Consider the following 22,500-nt stretch of genomic DNA (forward strand, 5'->3'; position numbering starts at 1 on the left):
TACGGTGATCACACAGGCCACATGTCAGATTATGTAGATACAGTACGGTGATCACACAGGCCACATGTCAGATTATGTAGATACAGTACGGTGATCACACAGGCCACATGTCAGATTATGTAGAGACAGTACGGTGAACACACAGGCCACATGTCAGATTATGTAGATACAGTACGGTGATCACACAGGCCACATGTCAGATTATGTAGAGACAGTACGGTGAACACACAGGCCACATGTCAGATTATGTAGATACAGTACGGTGAACACACAGGCCACATGTCAGATTATGTAGATACAGTACGGTGAACACACAGGCCACATGTCAGATTATGTAGATACAGTACGGTGAACACACAGGCCACATGTCAGATTATGTAGAGACAGTACGGTGAACACACAGGCCACATGTCAGATTATGTAGATACAGTACGGTGAACACACAGGCCACATGTCAGATTATGTAGAGACAGTACGGTGAACACACAGGCCACATGTCAGATTATGTAGATACAGTACGGTGAACACACAGGCCACATGTCAGATTATGTAGAGACAGTACGGTGAACACACAGGCCACATGTCAGATTATGTAGATACAGTACGGTGAACACACAGGCCACATGTCAGATTATGTAGATACAGTACGGTGAACGCACAGGCCACATGTCAGATTATGTAGATACAGTACGGTGAACACACAGGCCACATGTCAGATTATGTAGATACAGTACGGTGAACACACAGGCCACATGTCAGATTATGTAGATACAGTACGGTGAACACACAGGCCACATGTCAGATTATGTAGATACAGTACGGTGAACACACAGGCCACATGTCAGATTATGTATATACAGTACGGTGAACACACAGGCCACATGTCAGATTATGTAGATACAGTACAGTGAACACACAGGCCACATGTCAGATTATGTAGATACAGTACGGTGAACACACAGGCCACATGTCAGATTATGTAGATACAGTACGGTGAACACACAGGCCACATGTCAGATTATGTCACGTCCTGACCAGTTTAGGTATTATTTGTATTGTAGTTTGGTCAGGATGTGGCAGAGGGTATTTGTTTTGGTTGGTTCGGGGTGGTTGGTTGTGTTTAGGGTGTGTGATTTGTTAGTTCTGGGTGTTGGGTATGTTCTAGGTTGTATTTTCTACGTTCTGTCTAGTTTAGTTTTTCTATGTTTAGGTTTGGGTGTGGACTCTCAATTGGAGGCAGGCGTTTCTATTTTCCTCTGATTGAGAGTCCTATATATAGGTATGTGTTTGGGGTTGTTAACTGTGGGTAGTTGTATTTCGCACTGCTGTTATTATTGTAGCCTGTGAAACTGTCGGTCTGTCGTTCTTTGTTTTCTTGTTTTCCGTGTTCACGTTTCTTTAATAAATTATAATGATGAGCACGCAACCCGCTGCGCCTTGGTCCTCTCTCTCCTACGACAGCCGTTACAGATTATGTAGATACAGTACGCTGAACACACAGGCCACATGTCAGATTATGTAGATACAGTACGGTGAACACACAGGCCACATGTCAGATTATGTAGAGACAGTACGGTGATCACACAGGCCACATGTCAGATTATGTAGATACAGTACGGTGAACACACAGGCCACATGTCAGATTATGTAGATACAGTACGGTGAACACACAGGCCACATGTCAGATTATGTAGAGACAGTACGGTGAACACACAGGCCACATGTCAGATTATGTAGATACAGTATGGTGAACACACAGGCCACATGTCAGATTATGTAGAGACAGCAAGGTGAACACACAGGCCACATGTCAGATTATGTAGATACAGTACGGTGAACACACAGGCCACATGTCAGATTATGTAGATACAGTACGGTGAACACACAGGCCACATGTCAGATTATGTAGATACAGTACGGTGAACACACAGGCCACATGTCAGATTATGTAGATACAGTACGGTGATCACACAGGCCACATGTCAGATTATGTAGATACAGTACGGTGAACACACAGGCCACATGTCAGATTATGTAGATACAGTACGGTGAACACACAGGCCACATGTCAGATTATGTAGAGACAGTACGGTGAACACACAGGCCACATGTCAGATTATGTAGATACAGTATGGTGAACACACAGGCCACATGTCAGATTATGTAGAGACAGCAAGGTGAACACACAGGCCACATGTCAGATTATGTAGATACAGTACGGTGATCACACAGGCCACATGTCAGATTATGTAGATACAGTACGGTGAACACACAGGCCACATGTCAGATTATGTAGAGACAGTACGGTGATCACACAGGCCACATGTCAGATTATGTAGATACAGTACGGTGAACACACAGGCCACATGTCAGATTATGTAGATACAGTACGGTGAACACACAGGCCACATGTCAGATTATGTAGAGACAGTACGGTGAACACACAGGCCACATGTCAGATTATGTAGATACAGTACGGTGAACACACAGGCCACATGTCAGATTATGTAGAGACAGTACGGTGATCACACAGGCCACATGTCAGATTATGTAGATACAGTACGGTGAACACACAGGCCACATGTCAGATTATGTAGATACAGTACGGTGAACACACAGGCCACATGTCAGATTATGTAGAGACAGTACGGTGATCACACAGGCCACATGTCAGATTATGTAGAGACAGTACGGTGAACACACAGGCAATATTGTGAAATATTGATTAGGAAGCTTTAATAAATTAACTCTGATATTAATTTTGAAAAACAGAATCTATGGAAAATGACAATAGGGTCCATATTGCCTGTATGTGTGTGTGTGTGTGTGTGTGTGTGTGTGTGTGTGTGTGTGTGTGTGTGTGTGTGTGTGTGTGTGTGTGTGTGTGTGTGTGTGTGTGTGTGTGTGCGTGTGTGTGTGTGTGTGCGCGCACGTGTGTGTGTGAGACAGAGAGAGAGATGGAGAGAGAGAGAGAGACAGAAAGAAAGAGAGAAAGAAAGAGAGAACAGCAGTCTGACCCAGTTCCATTAAAGCCCCATCATAAACAGGTACCATTTTACATCCATCGCCCAAAAGCTCTGTGAAGTAGTCCACTTCCACTTCCATCCCCAGCAACAGATCCTCAGCAGCAGTTTATGGACTGCAGCTGCCTACTGACTTGGACCTGGCAGAGGCCACTCCAAAGACCATGCAGGGTCAAAATACTGCTCAAGCATTTGTCTTCTCCAACAGACAAACTACCGCAGATCTGCATTTCCACAACACTTAAAAGCACTTGACCCCTTTTCCAACACACTGCTCATTTACAACACGTAACTTGTTCTTGTTTAGGTGGGTCAGAGTCAGCTTTGTTAGACCATGATCCAGGTGCCTTCTGGTTCCACTAATGGAATGGTCCATACTATACTCTGCCTGTACGTAAAAGTACAGGTAAAAGTCATTCAATGTATTCCATGGTGTGTTTCTACTGACTCTAACATGATTCTCTTATAAGAAAAGAAAATATCCATTCACTTAGAATTTAAAAAAACACACCACTCACACATGATACCTTATACCGGTGTCTTAGATCCTTGACAAATACCTCGGGCAAATACAGGATTTCATTTTGTTTTTCCGCACATGACTTATAGCGCCAATCAGGTCCCCTAACTCTCCGGGAGTGAAAAACCCTGAAGGGAAGTACAGCAAAGTATCAACATACATGTTTCACATTTCAGCTAGAGTCACACAGAAAGGCTATGTGTAAGTGGCCATAGACTTCTTTATCTTTTTTATCCGATAAATTCAAAAATAAAATAAAATAACGATACATAGTAATATAGGCTGTTATAGGTCTGAGAACCCCTGCCATCCCATCAGGCTGCTCTCATAGCCCCATAGTGCTAGATCTATCACATGACAGGAAGCACTGATTGAGTTAGCGAGAGTCTATCTGTCTATCTGTGGGCTTGCTGCTAATCAGCTCATTGACCCCCTGAAGACAGAGGTTATCAACAAACAGGTGAGTTCAAGTAAAACCAGAGCATGATCTGAGACCAGTTCAGCATGATTTAATCAAATGCACAGCCTAGTTGACTATGAAACAGTGGGTTAGAGGTGGCTGGGGAGAGTATTACAGAGGACAAATATACCAGGGTTAGAGGTGGCTGGGGAGAGTATTACAGAGGACAAATATACCAGGGTTAGAGGTGGCTGGGGAGAGTATTACAGAGGATAAATATACCAGGGTTAGAGGTGGCTGGGGAGAGTATTACAGAGGGCAAATATACCAGGGCTAGAGGTGGCTGGGGAGAGTATTACAGAGGACAAATATACCAGGGTTAGAGGTGGCTGGGGAGAGTATTACAGAGGACAAATATACCAGGGTAAGAGGTGGCTGGGGAGAGTATTACAGAGGACAAATATACCAGGGTTAGAAGCGGCTGGGGAGAGTATTACAGAGGGCAAATATACCAGGGTCAGAGGTGGCTGGGGAGAGTATTACAGAGGGCAAATATACCAGGGTTAGAGGTGGCTGGGGAGAGTATTACAGAGGGCAAATATACCAGGGTTAGAGGTGGCTGGGGAGAGTATTACAGAGGACAAATATACCAGGGTCAGAGGTGGCTGGGGAGAGTATTACAGAGGGCAAATATACCAGGGTTAGAGGTGGCTGGGGAGAGTATTACAGAGGACAAATATACCAGGGTTAGAAGCGGCTGGGGAGAGTATTACAGAGGGCAAATATACCAGGGCTAGAGGTGGCTGGGGAGAGTATTACAGAGGACAAATATACCAGGGTCAGAGGTGGCTGGGGAGAGTATTACAGAGGGCAAATATACCAGGGTTAGAGGTGGCTGGGGAGAGTATTACAGAGGGCAAATATACCAGGGTTAGAGGAGGCTGGGGAGAGTATTACAGAGGACAAATATACCAGGGTTAGAGGTGGCTGGGGAGAGTATTACAGAGGGCAAATATACCAGGGTTAGAGGTGGCTGGGGAGAGTATTACAGAGGACAAATATACCAGGGTTAGAGGTGGCTGGGGAGAGTATTACAGAGGGCAAATATACCAGGGTTAGAGGTGGCTGGGGAGAGTATTACAGAGGGCAAATATACCAGGGTTAGAGGTGGCTGGGGAGAGTATTACAGAGGACAAATATACCAGGGTTAGAGGTGGCTGGGGAGAGTATTACAGAGGGCAAATATACCAGGGTTAGAGGTGGCTGGGGAGAGTATTACAGAGGGCAAATATACCAGGGTTAGAGGTGGCTGGGGAGAGTATTACAGAGGACAAATATACCAGGGTTAGAGGTGGCTGGGGAGAGTATTACAGAGGACAAATATACCAGGGTTAGAGGAGGCTGGGGAGAGTATTACAGAGGGCAAATATACCAGGGTTAGAGGAGGCTGGGGAGAGTATTACAGAGGACAAATATACCAGGGTTAGAGGAGGCTGGGGAGAGTATTACAGAGGACAAATATACCAGGGATAGAGGAGGCTGGGGAGAGTATTACAGAGGGCAAATATACCAGGGATAGTAGCTGTGCCGTTATCTAAAAGCACTGGGCAGTGGCAAACAAATACGGCATAACGTAAGAGGCCTACGCTGAGATGACATCTGAATGCTTCCTGTGAGACAATACAGCAGGCAGAGCTTCCGAAGTGAGCTAGACTCAGTTAGGCTTTGAACTGCAACCAGAAATGCTTGTGCGAGAGAAAGCTCAGAGCATCCCCAGGTGCTGCCATGATACAGCAACAGAAATAGCACTCAGCCGCTCCCAACAAGCCCTGAATCAGTGGAGGAAACAGGATTTTTGTAAGCAGCCAAACCCACTTTGGTGTCCCAACAGTATGCCCAACAATCCCCCAACACATAGAGGCAGAGTGGCAAAACACAGAGTAGGGTGGAACTGCCCCGGAATGCAATACCACGCTCAGTTCCACAGAGCAGCGCAATGGGCTACTGTTCTCAGACTGAAACGCCACTGGGACCAATTAAAGCACTGGCAAAGCAAAGCGCGGCAGAATGCTCCGCATCACAACCAGTTCAAAAGGCCCAGCAGAGGAAAGGAGAGGGTCTGGGTGTGGGGGTGCAGCACGGGGATGGGGGGCTGTTTAGGGAGGACGATGTGTGTATGTGTGTGTTACTCTTTGTGTGTGCAGATGTTGAAAGATTTCAAAGGGTTGATAGGCTATCCGCCCAGATTTACCTGAGCACCTCATTGGGATTCCCAGCAATGGGCCCCTTCTTGTCCGTGGCCCCGTGGCACTCAGACTTCATCAGGGTGTGTGCCCCCCTGTCGAGCATCATGGTGGAGGTTGCCATGGCGATGACAGCCACCCCATCGCGCACGCGAGCCTCCAGGCCGTAGTCCCACTCGTCATACGACACAGAGATTAAACCTGTAGAGAGACAGAGAGAGAGAGAGAAATGAGGGAAGAGGCAGAAACAGATAGAGTGATGAGAATAGGAAGAAAGGGAGAGCAGAAAGAGAGAAAGGGAGAGCAGAAAGAGAGAAAGTGAGAGCAGAAAGAGAGAAAGGGAGAGCAGAAAGAGAGAAAGGGAGAGCAGAAAGAGAGAAAGGGAGAGCAGAAAGTGAGAAAGTGAGAGCAGAAAGAGAGAAAGGGAGAGCAGAAAGAGAGAAAGGGAGAGCAGAAAGAGAGAAAGGGAGAGCAGAAAGAGAGAAAGGGAGAGCAGAAAGAGAGAAAGGGAGAGCAGAAAGAGAGAAAGGGAGAGCAGAAAGAGAGAAAGGGAGAGCAGAAAGAGAGAAAGTGAGAGCAGAAAGAGAGAAAGGGAGAGCAGAAAGAGAGAAAGGGAGAGCAGAAAGAGAGAAAGGGAGAGCAGAAAGAGAGAAAGGGAGAGCAGAAAGAGAGAAAGGGAGAGCAGAAAGAGAGAAAGGGAGAGCAGAAAGAGAGAAAGGGAGAGCAGAAAGAGAGAGATCCATAACAGTGACAGGAGGGAGATAGAGAAAGAGAGTAGAGGAAAAGGGGTTATGCACTCAAGGGGCTAAACACACTATGAGGCGTGTGCCACACACCACTGCCAGCCACCCCTCTCCTCTCTTCTCAGTCAAACTGCATCCTCACACCCTCTCTGTCTGCTCCGGCCCGCTTGACAGGGTCTGGCCAATCCATTACCAGGCAACTGGACAGAAATAGACAGACAGCATCCAACCTGTAGACCCACGGGGCTCTGGGATGACAGCTCAGTCTCTCCAGGACCATATCTAATGTCACACTCTGTTGACACTTTCTCAAGGCTTTTATAGTCACCCTACAAAAAGGATATTGTAGAACTACAGTGTGTGCATGCTAGTGGAAAGGGTTGGTTGGTTGGTAGCCAGTGGGACATGTCCATCTCAGGACATGAGGAAAATGTCGCAACAACTTAGACAATCTCATCTCCCTTAGCGATGGGGGTAAACAGGAAGTGGGGGACAGTGGCGTTGACTTGGAGGTGTATGAGCACGTGTGCTCTGAGAACCAGACGCCTTGTCCTTCCATTTGAACTGCAGTAGTCCTCTACTCCCCGCCCCTCCTTCTCGTTCTAACTGTTGATTGGAGGACCTGATTACAAAACCACGCCATTGGTGCCAGACAGCTCATCATTGTCTGTGATGTAAGATTAAGAGGGTCTCATGCTAAATACGTTGGCAATATCTGTGCGTCACGAGAAGTGTGTTTAAGTGAATTGCGAAAGAGAGAGGGGTAGAAGAGGGGGGAGAGGAGGAGGGATAGAGGAGGAGGAGGAGAGAGGGATAGAGGAGGAGGAGGAGGAGGAGAGAGGGATAGAGGAGGAGGAGGAGGAGGAGAGAGGGATAGAGGAGGAGTAGGAGGAGAGAGGGATAGAAGAGGGGGGGAGAGGGATAGAAGAGGGGGGAGAGGGATAGAGGAGGGGGAGGAGGAGGAGAGATAGAGGAGGAGGAGGAGAGAGGGATAGAGGAGGAGGAGGAGGAGGAGAGAGGGATAGAGGAGGAGGAGGAGGAGAGAGGGATAGAGGAGGAGTAGGAGGAGAGAGGGATAGAAGAGGGGGGGAGAGGGATAGAAGAGGGGGGAGAGGGATAGAGGAGGGGGAGGAGGAGGAGAGATAGAGGAGGAGGAGGAGAGAGGGATAGAGGAGGAGGAGGAGGAGAGAGGGATAGAGGAGGAGGAGAGAGAGCGGGATAGAGGAGGAGGAGGAGGAGAGAGGGATAGAGGAGGAGTAGGAGGAGAGAGGGATAGAAGAGGAGGAGAGAGAGAGGGATAGAGGAGGAGGAGGAGGAGAGAGAGAGGTATAGAGGAGGAGGAGGAGAGAGGTATAGAGGAGGAGGAGGAGAGAGAGGTATAGAGGAGGAGGAGGAGAGAGGGATAGAGGGGGAGGAGGAGGAGAGGGATAGAGGAGGGGGAGGAGAGAGAGGTATAGAGGAGGAGGAGGAGAGAGGGATAGAGGGGGAGGAGGAGGAGAGGGATAGAGGGATAGAGGGGGAGGAGGAGGAGAGGGATAGAGGAGGGGGAGGAGGTGAGATACTATAGCTCTCCAGAGTGCCACTTAAGGAACGCATCAGTGGAATTACCTATGAGGATTGGAGGCCATCAAACATGGCCGAAAAGTATTTAGCGTGCCTGTTAGCAAATTAGCATGTTAGCGTGCACCTTGGCTTCACACTGAACCATCGCAAACACCAGGCCTTAACTATATCGCGTCCCACATTATTTTTACTCCCAATTAGTTATGAACTTAGTGAGACAATTCACATTCTGAAGGTTACTGTAAGGCCTATACTGTAAATTCATCAAACAGTGATAAACTGAAGTGTTGATTTTGACAGTTTGACACAAAACATCCTTAATTCATGCAGTATCTGCCATCTGTCACAGACTAATGTGCAGGACAAACCTTCTCAAGGGACAGTTAAAACCTGCAGAAAAACATGTTCATTACCCTGCCCACTCGACCATCACACATCATATGATTTACATAGCTAACACGGTAATATATTATTAAGGGCCATATCCATCAACTTGAGATGCAAACGATTTCCGATGAATTATCATAAATCATGCAGAAATATCAATGTAAGATTTTGCACCCAAAAATGTGCATTGCGTGCATGGATTCCAAGTTAGGATTTGATCAGTACCAGCTACCTGGTCCCACATATTCCCAACTATAAATCAACATCAAAACCACAACCAATCATAGACTTTAAATGGAGATAAATCATATAGAACTTATTCCAAACCAACCTGTAGGGAACTCGGCAGGGATCACTTCAGCGTCCCCAGCTACCAGCGAGGGGACGATCCAGGTGTAGCCGTAGCCCGTGATCCCTACGGAGTGGGCCACTTCGAAGATGGTGTTGGCCTCCTCCTTAGTGCAGTACAGCAGGATGACGGGGCTCTGAAGCTTCTTCAGCTGGTTCTGGATCTTCGAGTCTCCATCGTCCACTGACATGTCCAGCAGCAGAACCTCCTCCAGCTCCCAGCCCACAAAGCTGTTCTCTATGGTGCTCCGGATCTACAGGATAGAGGAAGGGACGGAGGGACCAGGGAGGAAGAGGTAGGTGGGTGAGAGGTAGGGTTGGCTATGATAATATGTGATATTGAGTTATCACAAAAAGTGTTCAACGACATTGAGGAAGATAGAGGCGTGTGAGGGGGCTGAAGGGCCATTTGACAAGGCCAATCAGATTTCTCTCGACGTAACAGTATTTAAATACCTACTGACACTTCCTGACTACATGAACAAGTTGAGATTAGCCGTCGGCTTAGTAGTTGCCTTCCTATCACTATCCTAGAAGTTAAGACTATAAGTCCACGGTGACGTTAGAATCTGCTCATGGACTGCCTGGTGGCAGTACTCAAATGAAGGAGGGAAAAAGAGAGAGCTACCTTGTCGTGAGGGCGTGTATTGGTGAGTTACCTTGGTGACAAAGTCCAGGTATCCGGGGTAGTATGTGGTGACGATGGAGAAGATGTACCAGTCGTACTCCTCCATGATGTTGAGCATGACCGAGGCCTGCTGCTCGATGGACGGGCCGAACTGGAAGAACATAGAGTTGTCATCCTGGGGGGAACAGAAGAGGGGGGGTTAGTAATGCTATGTTACATGTCCACATTGAATATTGAACTGGAGAGGAGGTGTCTAGACAACTCTGCAGTTTTTTCCCTCCAATACTGTATGTGTGTGTGTTTGCGTGCGGCCGTGTTTCTGTGTGTGTCAGTGTGTGCGTCGGAGTGTCAGCCGGGCAGGGTATTGAAATCTCTTTGGCTTAGGAATCCGTGCTTCACTCAACATCAAAGCCTAACCTCTACAACCCAGGGGACGCACATGGGTTGATCCGTTACCTTGTTTCCACATGAATGAGATCAGACTAAACCACTGAAAAGGCACAGCGGAAAGGGGTGAATAAGTATGCTGTGTGTGTTTGTCACTTTTATATGATATATCATACATGTACATAATAACTGTGAATAAACAGTATATTCCACAACAGTATATTCCACATGTCTAAGTCAATGTAAATTTCCACTGTACCCTCCTCTCCACTAAGCCATGATTGACCCCCTAGCTCTCTTCCATGTGTCACTCTACACACTACCTTCATCCCATCTCATCCCCTTTTGCCTCTTTCTTTCTCATGTCCCTCTCTCCTGTGATCTCTCTCTATCTCCTCTCCCGCTCCCTGTCCCATTTATTCCAGTGAAATTACTGCCTGGACACAGTTATAATTGAATTTCCAGACCCCCTCCTCCACACGGTCCCCTGCAGCTCCTCTCCTCTCTTTCTAAGAGCAGCGTTAATGTACTGGCCCATGCAGTCATTCAGAGAGCCAGAGGTCCGCAGAATTTTCATTAGCAAAAAAAAAGAGGAGAAGAAAAAAAAGAGAAGAAGAAAAGAGAGAGAAAAAGAGAGAGAGAGAAAAAGGACCCAGAGCCAAATAAAGACTGGCTTCATTTACAGCAACAATAATTAAGGTCAGTCCGAATGATCACCTCCCTGAGCGCTGGGGTATCGATTAGCACACATTAAAATACCTGAGGAGGGAGTGTGTCTCTGTCTGTCCCAAGCAGCCGCAGCAGTCTACTGTACTGGACCACAAAACAGAGGCTAAATAATAGGAGGAGAGAGGGAACAACACTGACGGATAAAGGGAGAGAGAGACAGAGACAGAGAGAGTAAGCTGGGTGAGGAACGAAGAGGGTAAAAGAGAGAGGAATTGACAGAAAAGGAAGGAGGTAGAGAAATTAGTCAGAGAGAGCAATGGAATCGTGAGAGAAGGTGAGTATGGAGGGAGGGGGAGGGGGGTCTATGGTAACAATGAGGGGAGCGGGTGGCTGGTGGGCTGTGACCTGGTACAGACTGCAGAGTGAGTGAGCAGCAGCGGGCCAGGGAGTCAGGGCAGCGCCAGCCACAGCTGCTAACCCACAGCCGATTGGTGCTGTCAGGGACAGACAGGATGCACATGTATGCCCTCCTCTCAGCAGCACCCAGAAGCCCTGACAGTAGTGAGGGGGAATAACCGATTCAGTTACATATCGCTATATTATTTTTCTTGACAATATTATATTGATACTTTGACTCCAAGTATCAATTTGTAAAAATAAGAAATATATTTTTTTCTAGGTAGCGTTAGCTTGCGCTAGTCTGCTGTACCTACGTCAAAACTCCTGGTATTTTTCATCCTATAGCTTGTTCTCCATCTTCTTTTTAAACAGTGAGCCAACATGCCTTCAGCGCTTTTATTTCCCTGACTGATCAAAACGAATTTTCTCATGCTCTCGCTTGTCTCTCTGCAGCAGACATATTGTGAGCAATATGTTTGGAACATAAAATCGCAATAAAATCGCAGTATTGAATCACAATACATATAGAATCGTGGGAATCACAATACATATCATTCCGGCACCTGACATCGTATCGTGAGGTCCCTGGCTATTACCAGCCCTACCTGACAGAGCCAGAGATCGGTCCTCTCTCTGCCTGGCTGCCTGCCCCACAGCTGTCCAATGAGAGAGCTCACACACTCACCAAGCAGCCATTTGACTTGGAGGGAGAGAGTCAATAACTCAGGTATTTCAATTACACACGCAGGGACACACCAATGCCTGCAAAGAAATGGAGCTTCTCCCAGCCCTGCCTCTGAATACGTGCATACAGGCACAAGCTGTATGCAAGAGGCAAAAATACACAGGGATACATTTATGCACCATATGCACAGTGTAAGGAGTACAGTATGTTATGTACACTGACTGCACACAAACAGATCTGGGACAAAGTTACCCACAGTACAGCATATACTGTATAGTGAGGACATACAGTCCACGCCACCCCAACCCACACAAGTATTCAATGTACATTGTATTTTGTATGTGGGTGTGCTTTGCATTACTGCAAGCCTGTAAGAGTACCTGTTCTCCATGCCTCAGCAACAATATGGATTTTTTGCCGTTTTGAAGAATGTTCAAGTGTATTTGATTTTTTTCATAACCACCACTGCTGTTTTTCTACTTGTGTGAGTGTGCTGTCTGCTCCAAGGTTTTGACAATGCATATTTCTATCCTGCCTATAAAGGGTTCTTTGAACATGAGCGAGGGGGGTTGCTATTGACTGCTGCTCTGCACTGCCTGATGGGTAGAGATGCAAGAGCGAGGCAGGAGAGCAAGACGGAGAGAAAGAGAGGAGAGCAAGAGGGCGAAAGAGAAAGCAAGCAGGAGAGAGAGATCGAGAGAGAGAGGGGAGAGAGAGAGAGAGCAAGCGGGAGAGAGAGAGAGAGAGAGAGAGAGAGAGAGAGAGAGAGAACAGCTGGTTCTTGCTAGAAGACTAGCTTGTTTAAAATCTACAGTGCAGGATACACACACAACACAATGCATAAAGTACATAATAGCTAAACAGAATTGTCCAATCAAACACGCTGATACAAACACAAATAATGCATGCACTCAGAATACATCATCAAAATGAATTTCAAAAAATGTCATGAACATGTTCACTCACTTGTGTCTCATTATTTCCCTCTCTGTCTCTCTCCAGCTCTCTCACTCACTCCAGTATTATCTCTACCTCAATTAGACCTGCCTCTCTTCCCCTCTCTTCCCTGCTCTCATGCTTCATCATCATATTTCTTATCATAAAAACCTCCTTATCTTTAATCAAACACATGCAGACTTAATTAGTTCTCACATTTGTCAGACCATCACCTAATTAGCGCTGACCTTATTCTAACTACTTTTTGAACCCTAATTAAAAAATCCCAGGTCTTGATTAAAATATTTGGCTAATTTTGCCCCTAACATGACTGTGATTATAATGGAACCAGCAGCCCTTCCAGGGAAAAGAGAAGAGGAACCAACGGAAGACCAAAGAAAAAAACGGAGAGCTCTTTGTTTTGCCTTTCGACGTGAGACGTTAGCTTCCTGAAACCCGAACCACTTAACTCACACAGATCGTTTCTCTATGGCGCATTTCCTGTCTAAGTTTAGACGGCAACCCACTGAGGGCTGCAGCAGTTTGACGTCTTTCCACCCATTACCAGCTCTGTCTTAATAAAAAGGCTGCAGAAATACTGATCGGCCCACAACATCTCCTGTGGTCATGACATGCACTCAAAACCCCCGTCTTACAGTAGGTTAGTCCTTTGCAGGCGGCCAATGTCATTCCTTTGCTGCATGTCCTCTCTCTTTCTCTTTCTCTCTTTCTCTCTTTCCCTACCTCTCTCTCTGCCCTCATCCTAAATTGCACCTGTCCTCTTTCTCCGCCACACCAAGCCCTGAGCCATGGTCATGCTGTGGCCGCGTCTCGCCACTTCACACTCAGACGTCGCTGCGCTAACAGACACTGACTCCCCGTGCCAGCACCCACAGAGCTGGAGGTAACACAAGGTTAGCCTCAATGCGTTCACCCTCACACACACACACACACACACACACACACACACACACACACACACACACACACACACACACGTGGCAGAGCAGGGCAGGACAGGGGCAGTGGTCAGCCTCCGCCCCTAACCCTGCACCCAGAACACATCCCCACCTCATGGACAGCTCAGACAGGTCAGACAGGTCAGACAGGTCAGACAGCTCAGACAGGTCAACTAGGTCTCTGTGTGAGCGAGTGTCTGAGTTTCTATGTCTTCTTTTTCAGGCAACATGTAAGCATGCTCTCCGTCACTGTCAGTGTGAAAAGACCACCCTCTTTCTCCCTTTTTCCCCCTCCCTCGCAGCTCCTCCTTACCCGTGCTCCCACCAATTAGCCAGATTAAAATTCAAATCTGCTTTATTGGCATGACAGGAGTATTTCCAAAGCGGAACATGTTACAAGACAGGGTAAGATAATAAGCCAATCTACACACTCCCTCCTCCTTCCCTAGCTGCCTCTCGCTCTGCTTTGTCACTGAGCCACCCAAGACCCCTCCTCCCTTTAAAATCACTGATACCACAACAGTCCCCTTGCCATATCCAGGTCGCTTGTTGTCGTCTGTGTGTGTGTGTGTGTGTGTGTGTGTGTGTGTGTGTGTGTGTGTGTGTGTGTGTGTGTGTGTGTGTGTGTGTGTGTGTGTGTGTGTGTGTGTGTGTGTGTGTGCCCTCGTTCTGCCAGGCGTGACACTGGCACACTAACGTGCCTTTGGGCCGTGGCTGGCTGACAAAACTCCTACAAGGCATGTGTCTGCCGTGGCTTTTTAGGTTCTGGTGGGAGAGCATCCAACCTGCCACTGGACTCATGAATTGTTAAGAGTATCACTCCCTTGTTAACTCTCTGACTTGGTCTGACTCCGTCTGTGAAGTGGGACAACGGGACATGCATCTCTTTCCACCTCTCATACTTTCCTTTTTCTGTCTCCCTCTCCAACACACACACGCACACACACGCACACACACACACACACACACACACACACACACACACACACACACACACACACACACACACACACACACACACACACACACACACACACACACACACACACACACACACACACACACACACACACTCCCACACACTCCCACACACTCCCACACACACACACTGGCTCTCCGTGAGATTCAGACTGCCATGAAAGGCGACGCTGCCAAAGCTATTTAAACACAACAATATGTAAATGGAACAATGGCCCATTAATGTCAGTAAACCCAGTAACAACCTTTCCACCATAATTTTTTTTTCATTCACTCCCATCTATTCTCTCTCTCTTCCCTCTCATCTCTCTCTTTCACACATTCTGCACAGTACACAGACATTTTTTCATTTAACTAGGTAAGTCAGTTAAGAATTCTAATTAACAATGACGGCCTACCCCGGCCAAACCCGGACGACGCTGTGCCAATTGTGCGCCACCCTATGGGACTCCCAATCACGGCCGGATGTGTTGCAGCCTGGATTCAAACCAGGGACTGCAGTGACAGCTCTAGCACTGAGATGCAGTGTCTTAGACCGCTGCGCCACTCAGGAGCCCATGGAACCCACCAACAGTAAAAAACTATATACATTAGAGAAGTATTATTGGAGAGAACAGACAGAACAGTGAGAGACAGAGAGGAAGAGGTTGTATTATTGGAGAGAACAGACAGAACATAGTGAGAGACAGAGAGGAAGAGGTTGTATTATTGGAGAGAACAGACAGAACATAGTGAGAGACAGAGAGGAAGAGGTTGTATTATTGGAGAGAACAGACAGAACATAGTGAGAGACAGAGAGGAAGAGGTTGTATTATTGGAGAGAACAGACAGAACATAGTGAGAGACAGAGAGGAAGAGGTTGTCGTATTATTGGAGAGAACAGACAGAACATAGTGAGAGACAGAGAGGAAGAGGTTGTCGTTACTGCACTAGCTGTGTGTTAACACTGGAGCAGTACATGTATAACCATGTCATGCCAATAAAGACTCTTTAGAACCTGAATGTGAGAGGGAGGGAGGGAGGGAGGGAGGGAGGGAGGGAGGGAGGGAGGAGGGAGGAGGGGGAGAGAGAGGGAGGGAGGGAGGGGGAGAGAGAGAGAGAGAGGTGTAGGGGGGGTTAAAGGAGACTGCTCTATAGTGATGTGCTGCTGATCCAGTGTTTAACTGCTTTGGCAACACAGCAGTCATGCCAATAAGCCAATAAAGTTCACCTTTGAACTGAATTTGAAAGAAGAACAGAGGGAGAGGGGGAGAGGGGGAGAGGAAGAGATAGCACGAGAAAGGGTAGAGAGGGAAAAAGAGGGTTACTTTGTTATAGCTGGCATACATATGGATGAAATCTAACATTTTATTTTAATGAAGTGGGACAATGTAGAATAAAACTAAATTATGTAAAACATTGGAGAGATCCTTCCAAAACTATATAGCTATAATATAATGTTGAGTGACCAGGACTTGACCCCAGTAGATATACTTGTTATATTATCGTCATATCAGGGTGACACCAGAATAGTAGGTTCATTTGTGGTGATCCTAACTGACCGAAGACAGGGAATTTTTACTAGGATTAAATGTCAGGAATTGTGAAAAACTGAGTTTAAATGTATTTGGCTAAGGTGTATGTAAACTTCCGACTTCAGCTCTACATCAGCGTAATTCTGTTACCATGGAATTTTCCCAAAGCGACTTAAAGTTAGCACATATTCAGCATGCTGTCTGTGGCCCAGTCTCAGCGTAATTCTGTTACCATGGAATATTCCCAAAGCGACTTAAAGTTAGCACATATTCAGCATGCTGTCTGTGGCCCAGTCTCAGCGTAATTCTGTTACCATGGAATTTTCCCAAAGCGACTTAAAGTTAGCACATATTCAGCATGCTGTCTGTGGCCCAGTCTCAGCGTAATTCTGTTACCATGGAATATTCCCAAAGCGACTTAAAGGTTAGCACATATTCAGCATGCTGTCTGTGGCCCAGTCTCAGCGTAATTCTGTTACCATGGAATATTCCCAAAGCGACTTAAAGTTAGCACATATTCAGCATGCTGTCTGTGGCCCAGTCTCAGCGTAATTCTGTTATCATGGAATATTCCCAAAGCGACTTAAAGTTAGCACATATTCAGCATGCTGTCTGTGGCCCAGTCTCAGCGTAATTCTGTTACCATGGAATATTCCCAAAGCGACTTAAAGTTAGCACATATTCAGCATGCTGTCTGTGGCCCAGTCTCAGCGTAATTCTGTTACCATGGAATATTCCCAAAGCGACTTAAAGTTAGCACATATTCAGCATGCTGTCTGTGGCCCAGTCTCAGCGTAATTCTGTTACCATGGAATATTCCCAAAGCGACTTAAAGTTAGCACATATTCAGCATGCTGTCTGTGGCCCAGTCTCAGCGTAATTCTGTTACCATGGAATATTCCCAAAGCGACTTAAAGTTAGCACATATTCAGCATGCTGTCTGTGGCCCAGTCTCAGCGTAATTCTGTTACCATGGAATATTCCCAAAGCGACTTAAAGTTAGCACATATTCAGCATGCTGTCTGTGGCCCAGTCTCAGCGTAATTCTGTTACCATGGAATATTCCCAAAGCGACTTAAAGTTAGCACATATTCAGCATGCTGTCTGTGGCCCAGTCTCAGCGTAATTCTGTTACCATGGAATATTCCCAAAGCGACTTAAAGTTAGCACATATTCAGCATGCTGTCTGTGGCCCAGTCTCAGCGAAATTCTGTTACCATGGAATATTCCCAAAGCGACTTAAAGTTAGCACATATTCAGCATGCTGTCTGTGGCCCAGTCTCAGCGTAATTCTGTTACCATGGAATATTCCCAAAGCGACTTAAAGTTAGCACATATTCAGCATGCTGTCTGTGGCCCAGTCTCAGCGTAATTCTGTTACCATGGAATATTCCCAAAGCGACTTAAAGTTAGCACATATTCAGCATGCTGTCTGTGGCCCAGTCTCAGCGTAATTCTGTTACCATGGAATATTCCCAAAGCGACTTAAAGTTAGCACATATTCAGCATGCTGTCTGTGGCCCAGTCTCAGCGTAATTCTGTTACCATGGAATATTCCCAAAGCGACTTAAAGTTAGCACATATTCAGCATGCTGTCTGTGGCCCAGTCTCAGCGTAATTCTGTTACCGTGGAATTTCTCTTTGGATTAAAGCATCTGCTAAACGACTATATTCCTATCATCACTATTATCAAAATATGATATTGTTCAAACCCTATTACAACCCACCCTGCATGCATCCATCCACTGGCTATCCTCCCTCCATCCTCCTAACAGCGGCAGGCGGGCATGGAGCAGCACAGACGCTGGAATGAGGCTGCACTTCCTCTCCCACACTGTGACTGCACACTGTCTCACCAGCTGTGTTCACAGTACAGACAAGCCTCTGGCAGCCACCTCCTCTATACCTCTCTCACACGCTTTCCCTCTCTCTCTGTCATTGAGCAGGAAGACAAGTTCACATTCAAACTGGGGTTGAGTCAACATGACAGTGAATTTAGGGACGCCAGAGCAAAATATACTGTACAGTCGTTTTTCAACAACGGCAGCCACATTAACATATCGACACTATCAACTCCCACAAGATGCTTGTATGCAGCAGCCATTGGAAATGGAATATCTACAATAGGCTAATCTGTCTCTCTTTGCGAATTCATTAAAAACACTTCTCTATTTCAAGCAAAGCTTTTGTTTCTCCACATGTATCCTTTTCTCCATCTCTCCCTCTATCCTCCATTCTCTTTCTTTTCCTGCCTGATCTCTGCTCCCATTTTCCATGCTCACTCTCTATCTGAGCTGAATACAATAAATACATTTCCCAAAGATTCTAAAAAAAGATATGCAAGAAATTGACATCATGAGCACATACTGTACAGTACACACACATACACCCTACAGACATGCACATACACACACCCTACAGACACGCACATACACACACGCCACACTACGACTACGCTATCCATTTCACTCTCAGCATCTGATGTACTACTTGAAAGAAAATGTCCTTCATGGATACAACACAGACCTGAATAATACACTGAGATAAAACACTGGAGAGGAATCTCAGCTTGCTATTCTCATATTGTGAGAAACTATCCAGACACCATCTGTAATTGAAATACAGACACTTTTGCCAGCGAAGATGCATGGAAGCCACAAACCCCGAATAAATAGCTGTGTCTGAGTCAGATATTGCCAGTAGCTCTACTTTCTACATACTAATCTCAGCACATCCACAAGACAACACTGACTCCCACCAACCTGCGCTCCACTGCTACCGCTGCTAACAGAACACTCCTACTGAACCATGCCGCTGGCCATTTACACAGTGAGATATCAAATGGAGTGATATTAGTTGGGCGGCAGGTCATCAGATGGGGCCAAAGCCCTTTCAGGTACGGAGGCACCTCTTATCCCTCATTATTCTACTAGCCGTCTGACTCAACCCCCCCCGGCCTCCACGCACACTGAGACCATCCGCTACAGTGATGTAGCTCAGAGGCCCCTGTGTGTGTTCTCCACTCTCTCTCATCAACACTTCGCTCATTTGCGTGTGTGAAGCCAAAAGTCAAATATACACAGTTACTAACACACACACACACACACACACACACACACACACACACACACACACACACACACACACACACACACACACACACACACACACACACACACACACACACACACACACACACACACACACACACACACGTTTAACCTGCAGTTAAATACAAAGGAATGAATCATTCACAGCACAAATATTAAATTCCCCATCAAATGACCAAATCTAATTCAGCAAAAGAGGCCAGCCGTCCATCTATGGCTTTTCATTTCAATTAGTTCAGCGTATTATCCTGAGAGTAATGTATTCCCATACAGTATTAAAAAAACACTTCATGTTTGTTTTATTTGTCTGGCTGATTCAGTCAATATGTCCAGGGTCACTCCTCCTCAATCAGCCAGCAGTCAGGGAGAGGGCGGGAGAGAAGCAAGGGCAGGAGGGAGGGAGGAAGTTGAGTTTGCAAAAGGAATCAAATGAGACAAATGCTCATAACCTTGTGAGTGTACAGTACATTTGTCTTCCATCTATCTCTCCGCCCATCTTGCTCTCTGTCCCTTCAGATCCATCTCTCTCTCCTCGGTCTCCCATCTCTCTACCTCCTATCTGCTCCCCTTCCAGCTAGCTCCTTACGCTCTCACCATCTTCTCTCTCTCTCTCTGTCTCCATCCATCCATCCCTCACTCTCTTCTTCTGGTTCCTCCACCACACCCTCACACCTTTTTCTCAATCTCTTTCCATCGACCCATCCTTGTTTCAAATTCTCACATGTTCTCTCAGTGTCCCTCCATCTCTCTTGGACTTCCATCACACCGACAGCGTCACTGCGCAAAATGGTCCACAGCATCATCTGGATGTGTGTGCAACAAAAGTTCAACATTCACCTTCTGCTACCATTTCTGTCAGGCCGTCTATACATACAGTTTGACGCATGCGTTCAATAAATCCAACGTATGCACCACACAGAACGCACTGCAACTGCCTCTGCAACGCAATGCTGCAAGGCAAACTCAGCATTCCATTGGAAATGAATGTAATTCTGGTGTATCAAAATGCAATGACGCTGTCAGTGTGATTGAGGCATTAGGAACTTCTTCCACACCCTACCATAATCTTGTTCTCTTTGTCTCTAACCATCTACAGTGAGCTCCAAAAGTACGGGGGCCTTGATATTTTTTTTATTTGTTTTGGCTCTGTACTCCAGCACTTTGGATTTGAAATCATACAATGACTATGAGCTTAAATTTGAGGGTATTTTCATATAAGGTAAACGATTGAGAAATTACAGCACTTTTTGTACATAGTCCCCTCATTTTAGGGGACCAAAAGTATTGGGTCAAATTCACTTATATGTGTATTAAAGTAGTCAAAAGTGAAGTATTTGGTCCCATGACTACATCAAGCTTGTTGGATGCATTTGCTGTTTGTTTTGGTTGTGTTTCAGATTATTTTGTGCCGAATTGAAATTAATGGTAAATAATGTATTGTGTAATTTTGGAGTCACTTTTATTGTAAATAAGAATATAATATGTTTCCAAACACTTCTACATTAATATGGATTCTACCATGATTAAGGAATGAATTGTTAATAATGATAAGTGAGAAAGTTACAGAGGCATAAATATCATAATCCGAAAAAATGCTAACATCCCCTTTTAATGGTGAGAGGTTAGCATGTCCTGGGGGTATGATATTTGTGCTGGAGTACAGAGCCAAAACAACAAAAAATGTGTCACTGTCCCAATACTTTTGGAGCTCACTGTATCTCTGCCCTACTTAAAACCCCTCTTTTTATATTCATCTCTCTGTCCTCCTTCCAGACCCTCACTCACTCCCTCTCTGTCTGACTGCCAAAGCGCCCCTTCGCTCAGCATCCGCCGTTACCCTTCTCTTGCTATCTCTTTGCCAGGTTCTCCATTTCTCTCTCAATCACTCTCTCCACAATGTTAATTCAAATTGGCTGGATTGGGAGGACAGCATTGTTCCAATAATGCCAAAAGCACTTACAAGAGCATAATCAATCTCTCTTTCTTTCTCTGTCTCTCTCTCTCTCTCCCTCCTTTCTATTCTCCCCAAATACATATGAGGCAGAACTCTTCCTCTCTCTCTCCTCTAACTCTGTCGTTACTGACTCAATCTGAACTCTTTTGATTTCATACTTTTTCACCCCTTTCTCACTCCATCTCTCCATTCCACCCAATTGTGTGAGAAATGATTTCTCCAACTACCCACTATTTACTCTTTCAGTTCAACGTTTGCCGCGTTTGCCCCAATTCTCCATCCATCCTTCTGTCGATTCCTTTACACACATCCTCCTCTCATCCTCCTCTCTCTTTCAGAGCAACAGTTCTCACAGCTGCTGCTCTCTGCTTCCTGACTCATGACCTCTGCCCCCACTCCTCACCTCTAACCCACACACTTTATCTCTCCCTTTCTCTCTCTCTCTCTCTCTGATGTGTACACCTCTCAACTGGCATCCGCTGCACTATCAGGTCGGGAGAGAAAGGTAGAGAAGGCAAGAGATAGGAAAAGAGAGCGAGAGAGAGGCTGAGAGAGGGAAAGATATACTTCCAATTCATAGACAGGTTGCGTTTCCGTGGTAACGTGGTTTCCATCGTAACGGTCTTGCTAAAGATGCCATTAGTGTGAACAAAACAATCCACTCGTCGCAATGATGCACTTGTACGCTTACAGTTTGCAGGCACACACACACTCTTACCCACACACACAATAGACACACACCCACCCCCTAACACACACACACACACACACACACACACACACACACACACACACACACACACACACACACACACACACACACACACACACACACACACACACACACACACACACACACACACACACACACACACACACACACACCGTCTAACCCACATACACACATCTCACACACCTGAGGTCAATTCCAGTCCCATCCTCATTCCATTGAGATCTGCTGCATCTCGTTCTAGCCAGTGAGCAGGATCAGTCGGGAGAAATGGATGGTCTTGAACCTGAATGGCAGCATCCTAATTGTCTTTGTTCATGGCCT

At 46.2% G+C, this 22,500-nt stretch overlaps 1 protein-coding gene across 1 annotated transcript in view; it reads right to left on the bottom strand.

Annotated features, from left to right (window-relative positions):
* grin2ba (glutamate receptor, ionotropic, N-methyl D-aspartate 2B, genome duplicate a) overlaps positions 1–22,500 on the bottom strand; it is a 95,872-nt gene that overhangs the window by 26,926 nt on the left and 46,446 nt on the right. Inside the window, 3 exon segments of the mRNA XM_045720417.1 lie at positions 6,195–6,387; positions 9,211–9,481; positions 9,887–10,030. Of these exon segments, the coding sequence (XP_045576373.1) occupies positions 6,195–6,387; positions 9,211–9,481; positions 9,887–10,030 (608 nt within the window).

Source organism: Salmo salar, chromosome ssa06 (genome assembly GCF_905237065.1).
Source record: "Salmo salar chromosome ssa06, Ssal_v3.1, whole genome shotgun sequence".
NCBI lineage: Eukaryota > Metazoa > Chordata > Actinopteri > Salmoniformes > Salmonidae > Salmo > Salmo salar.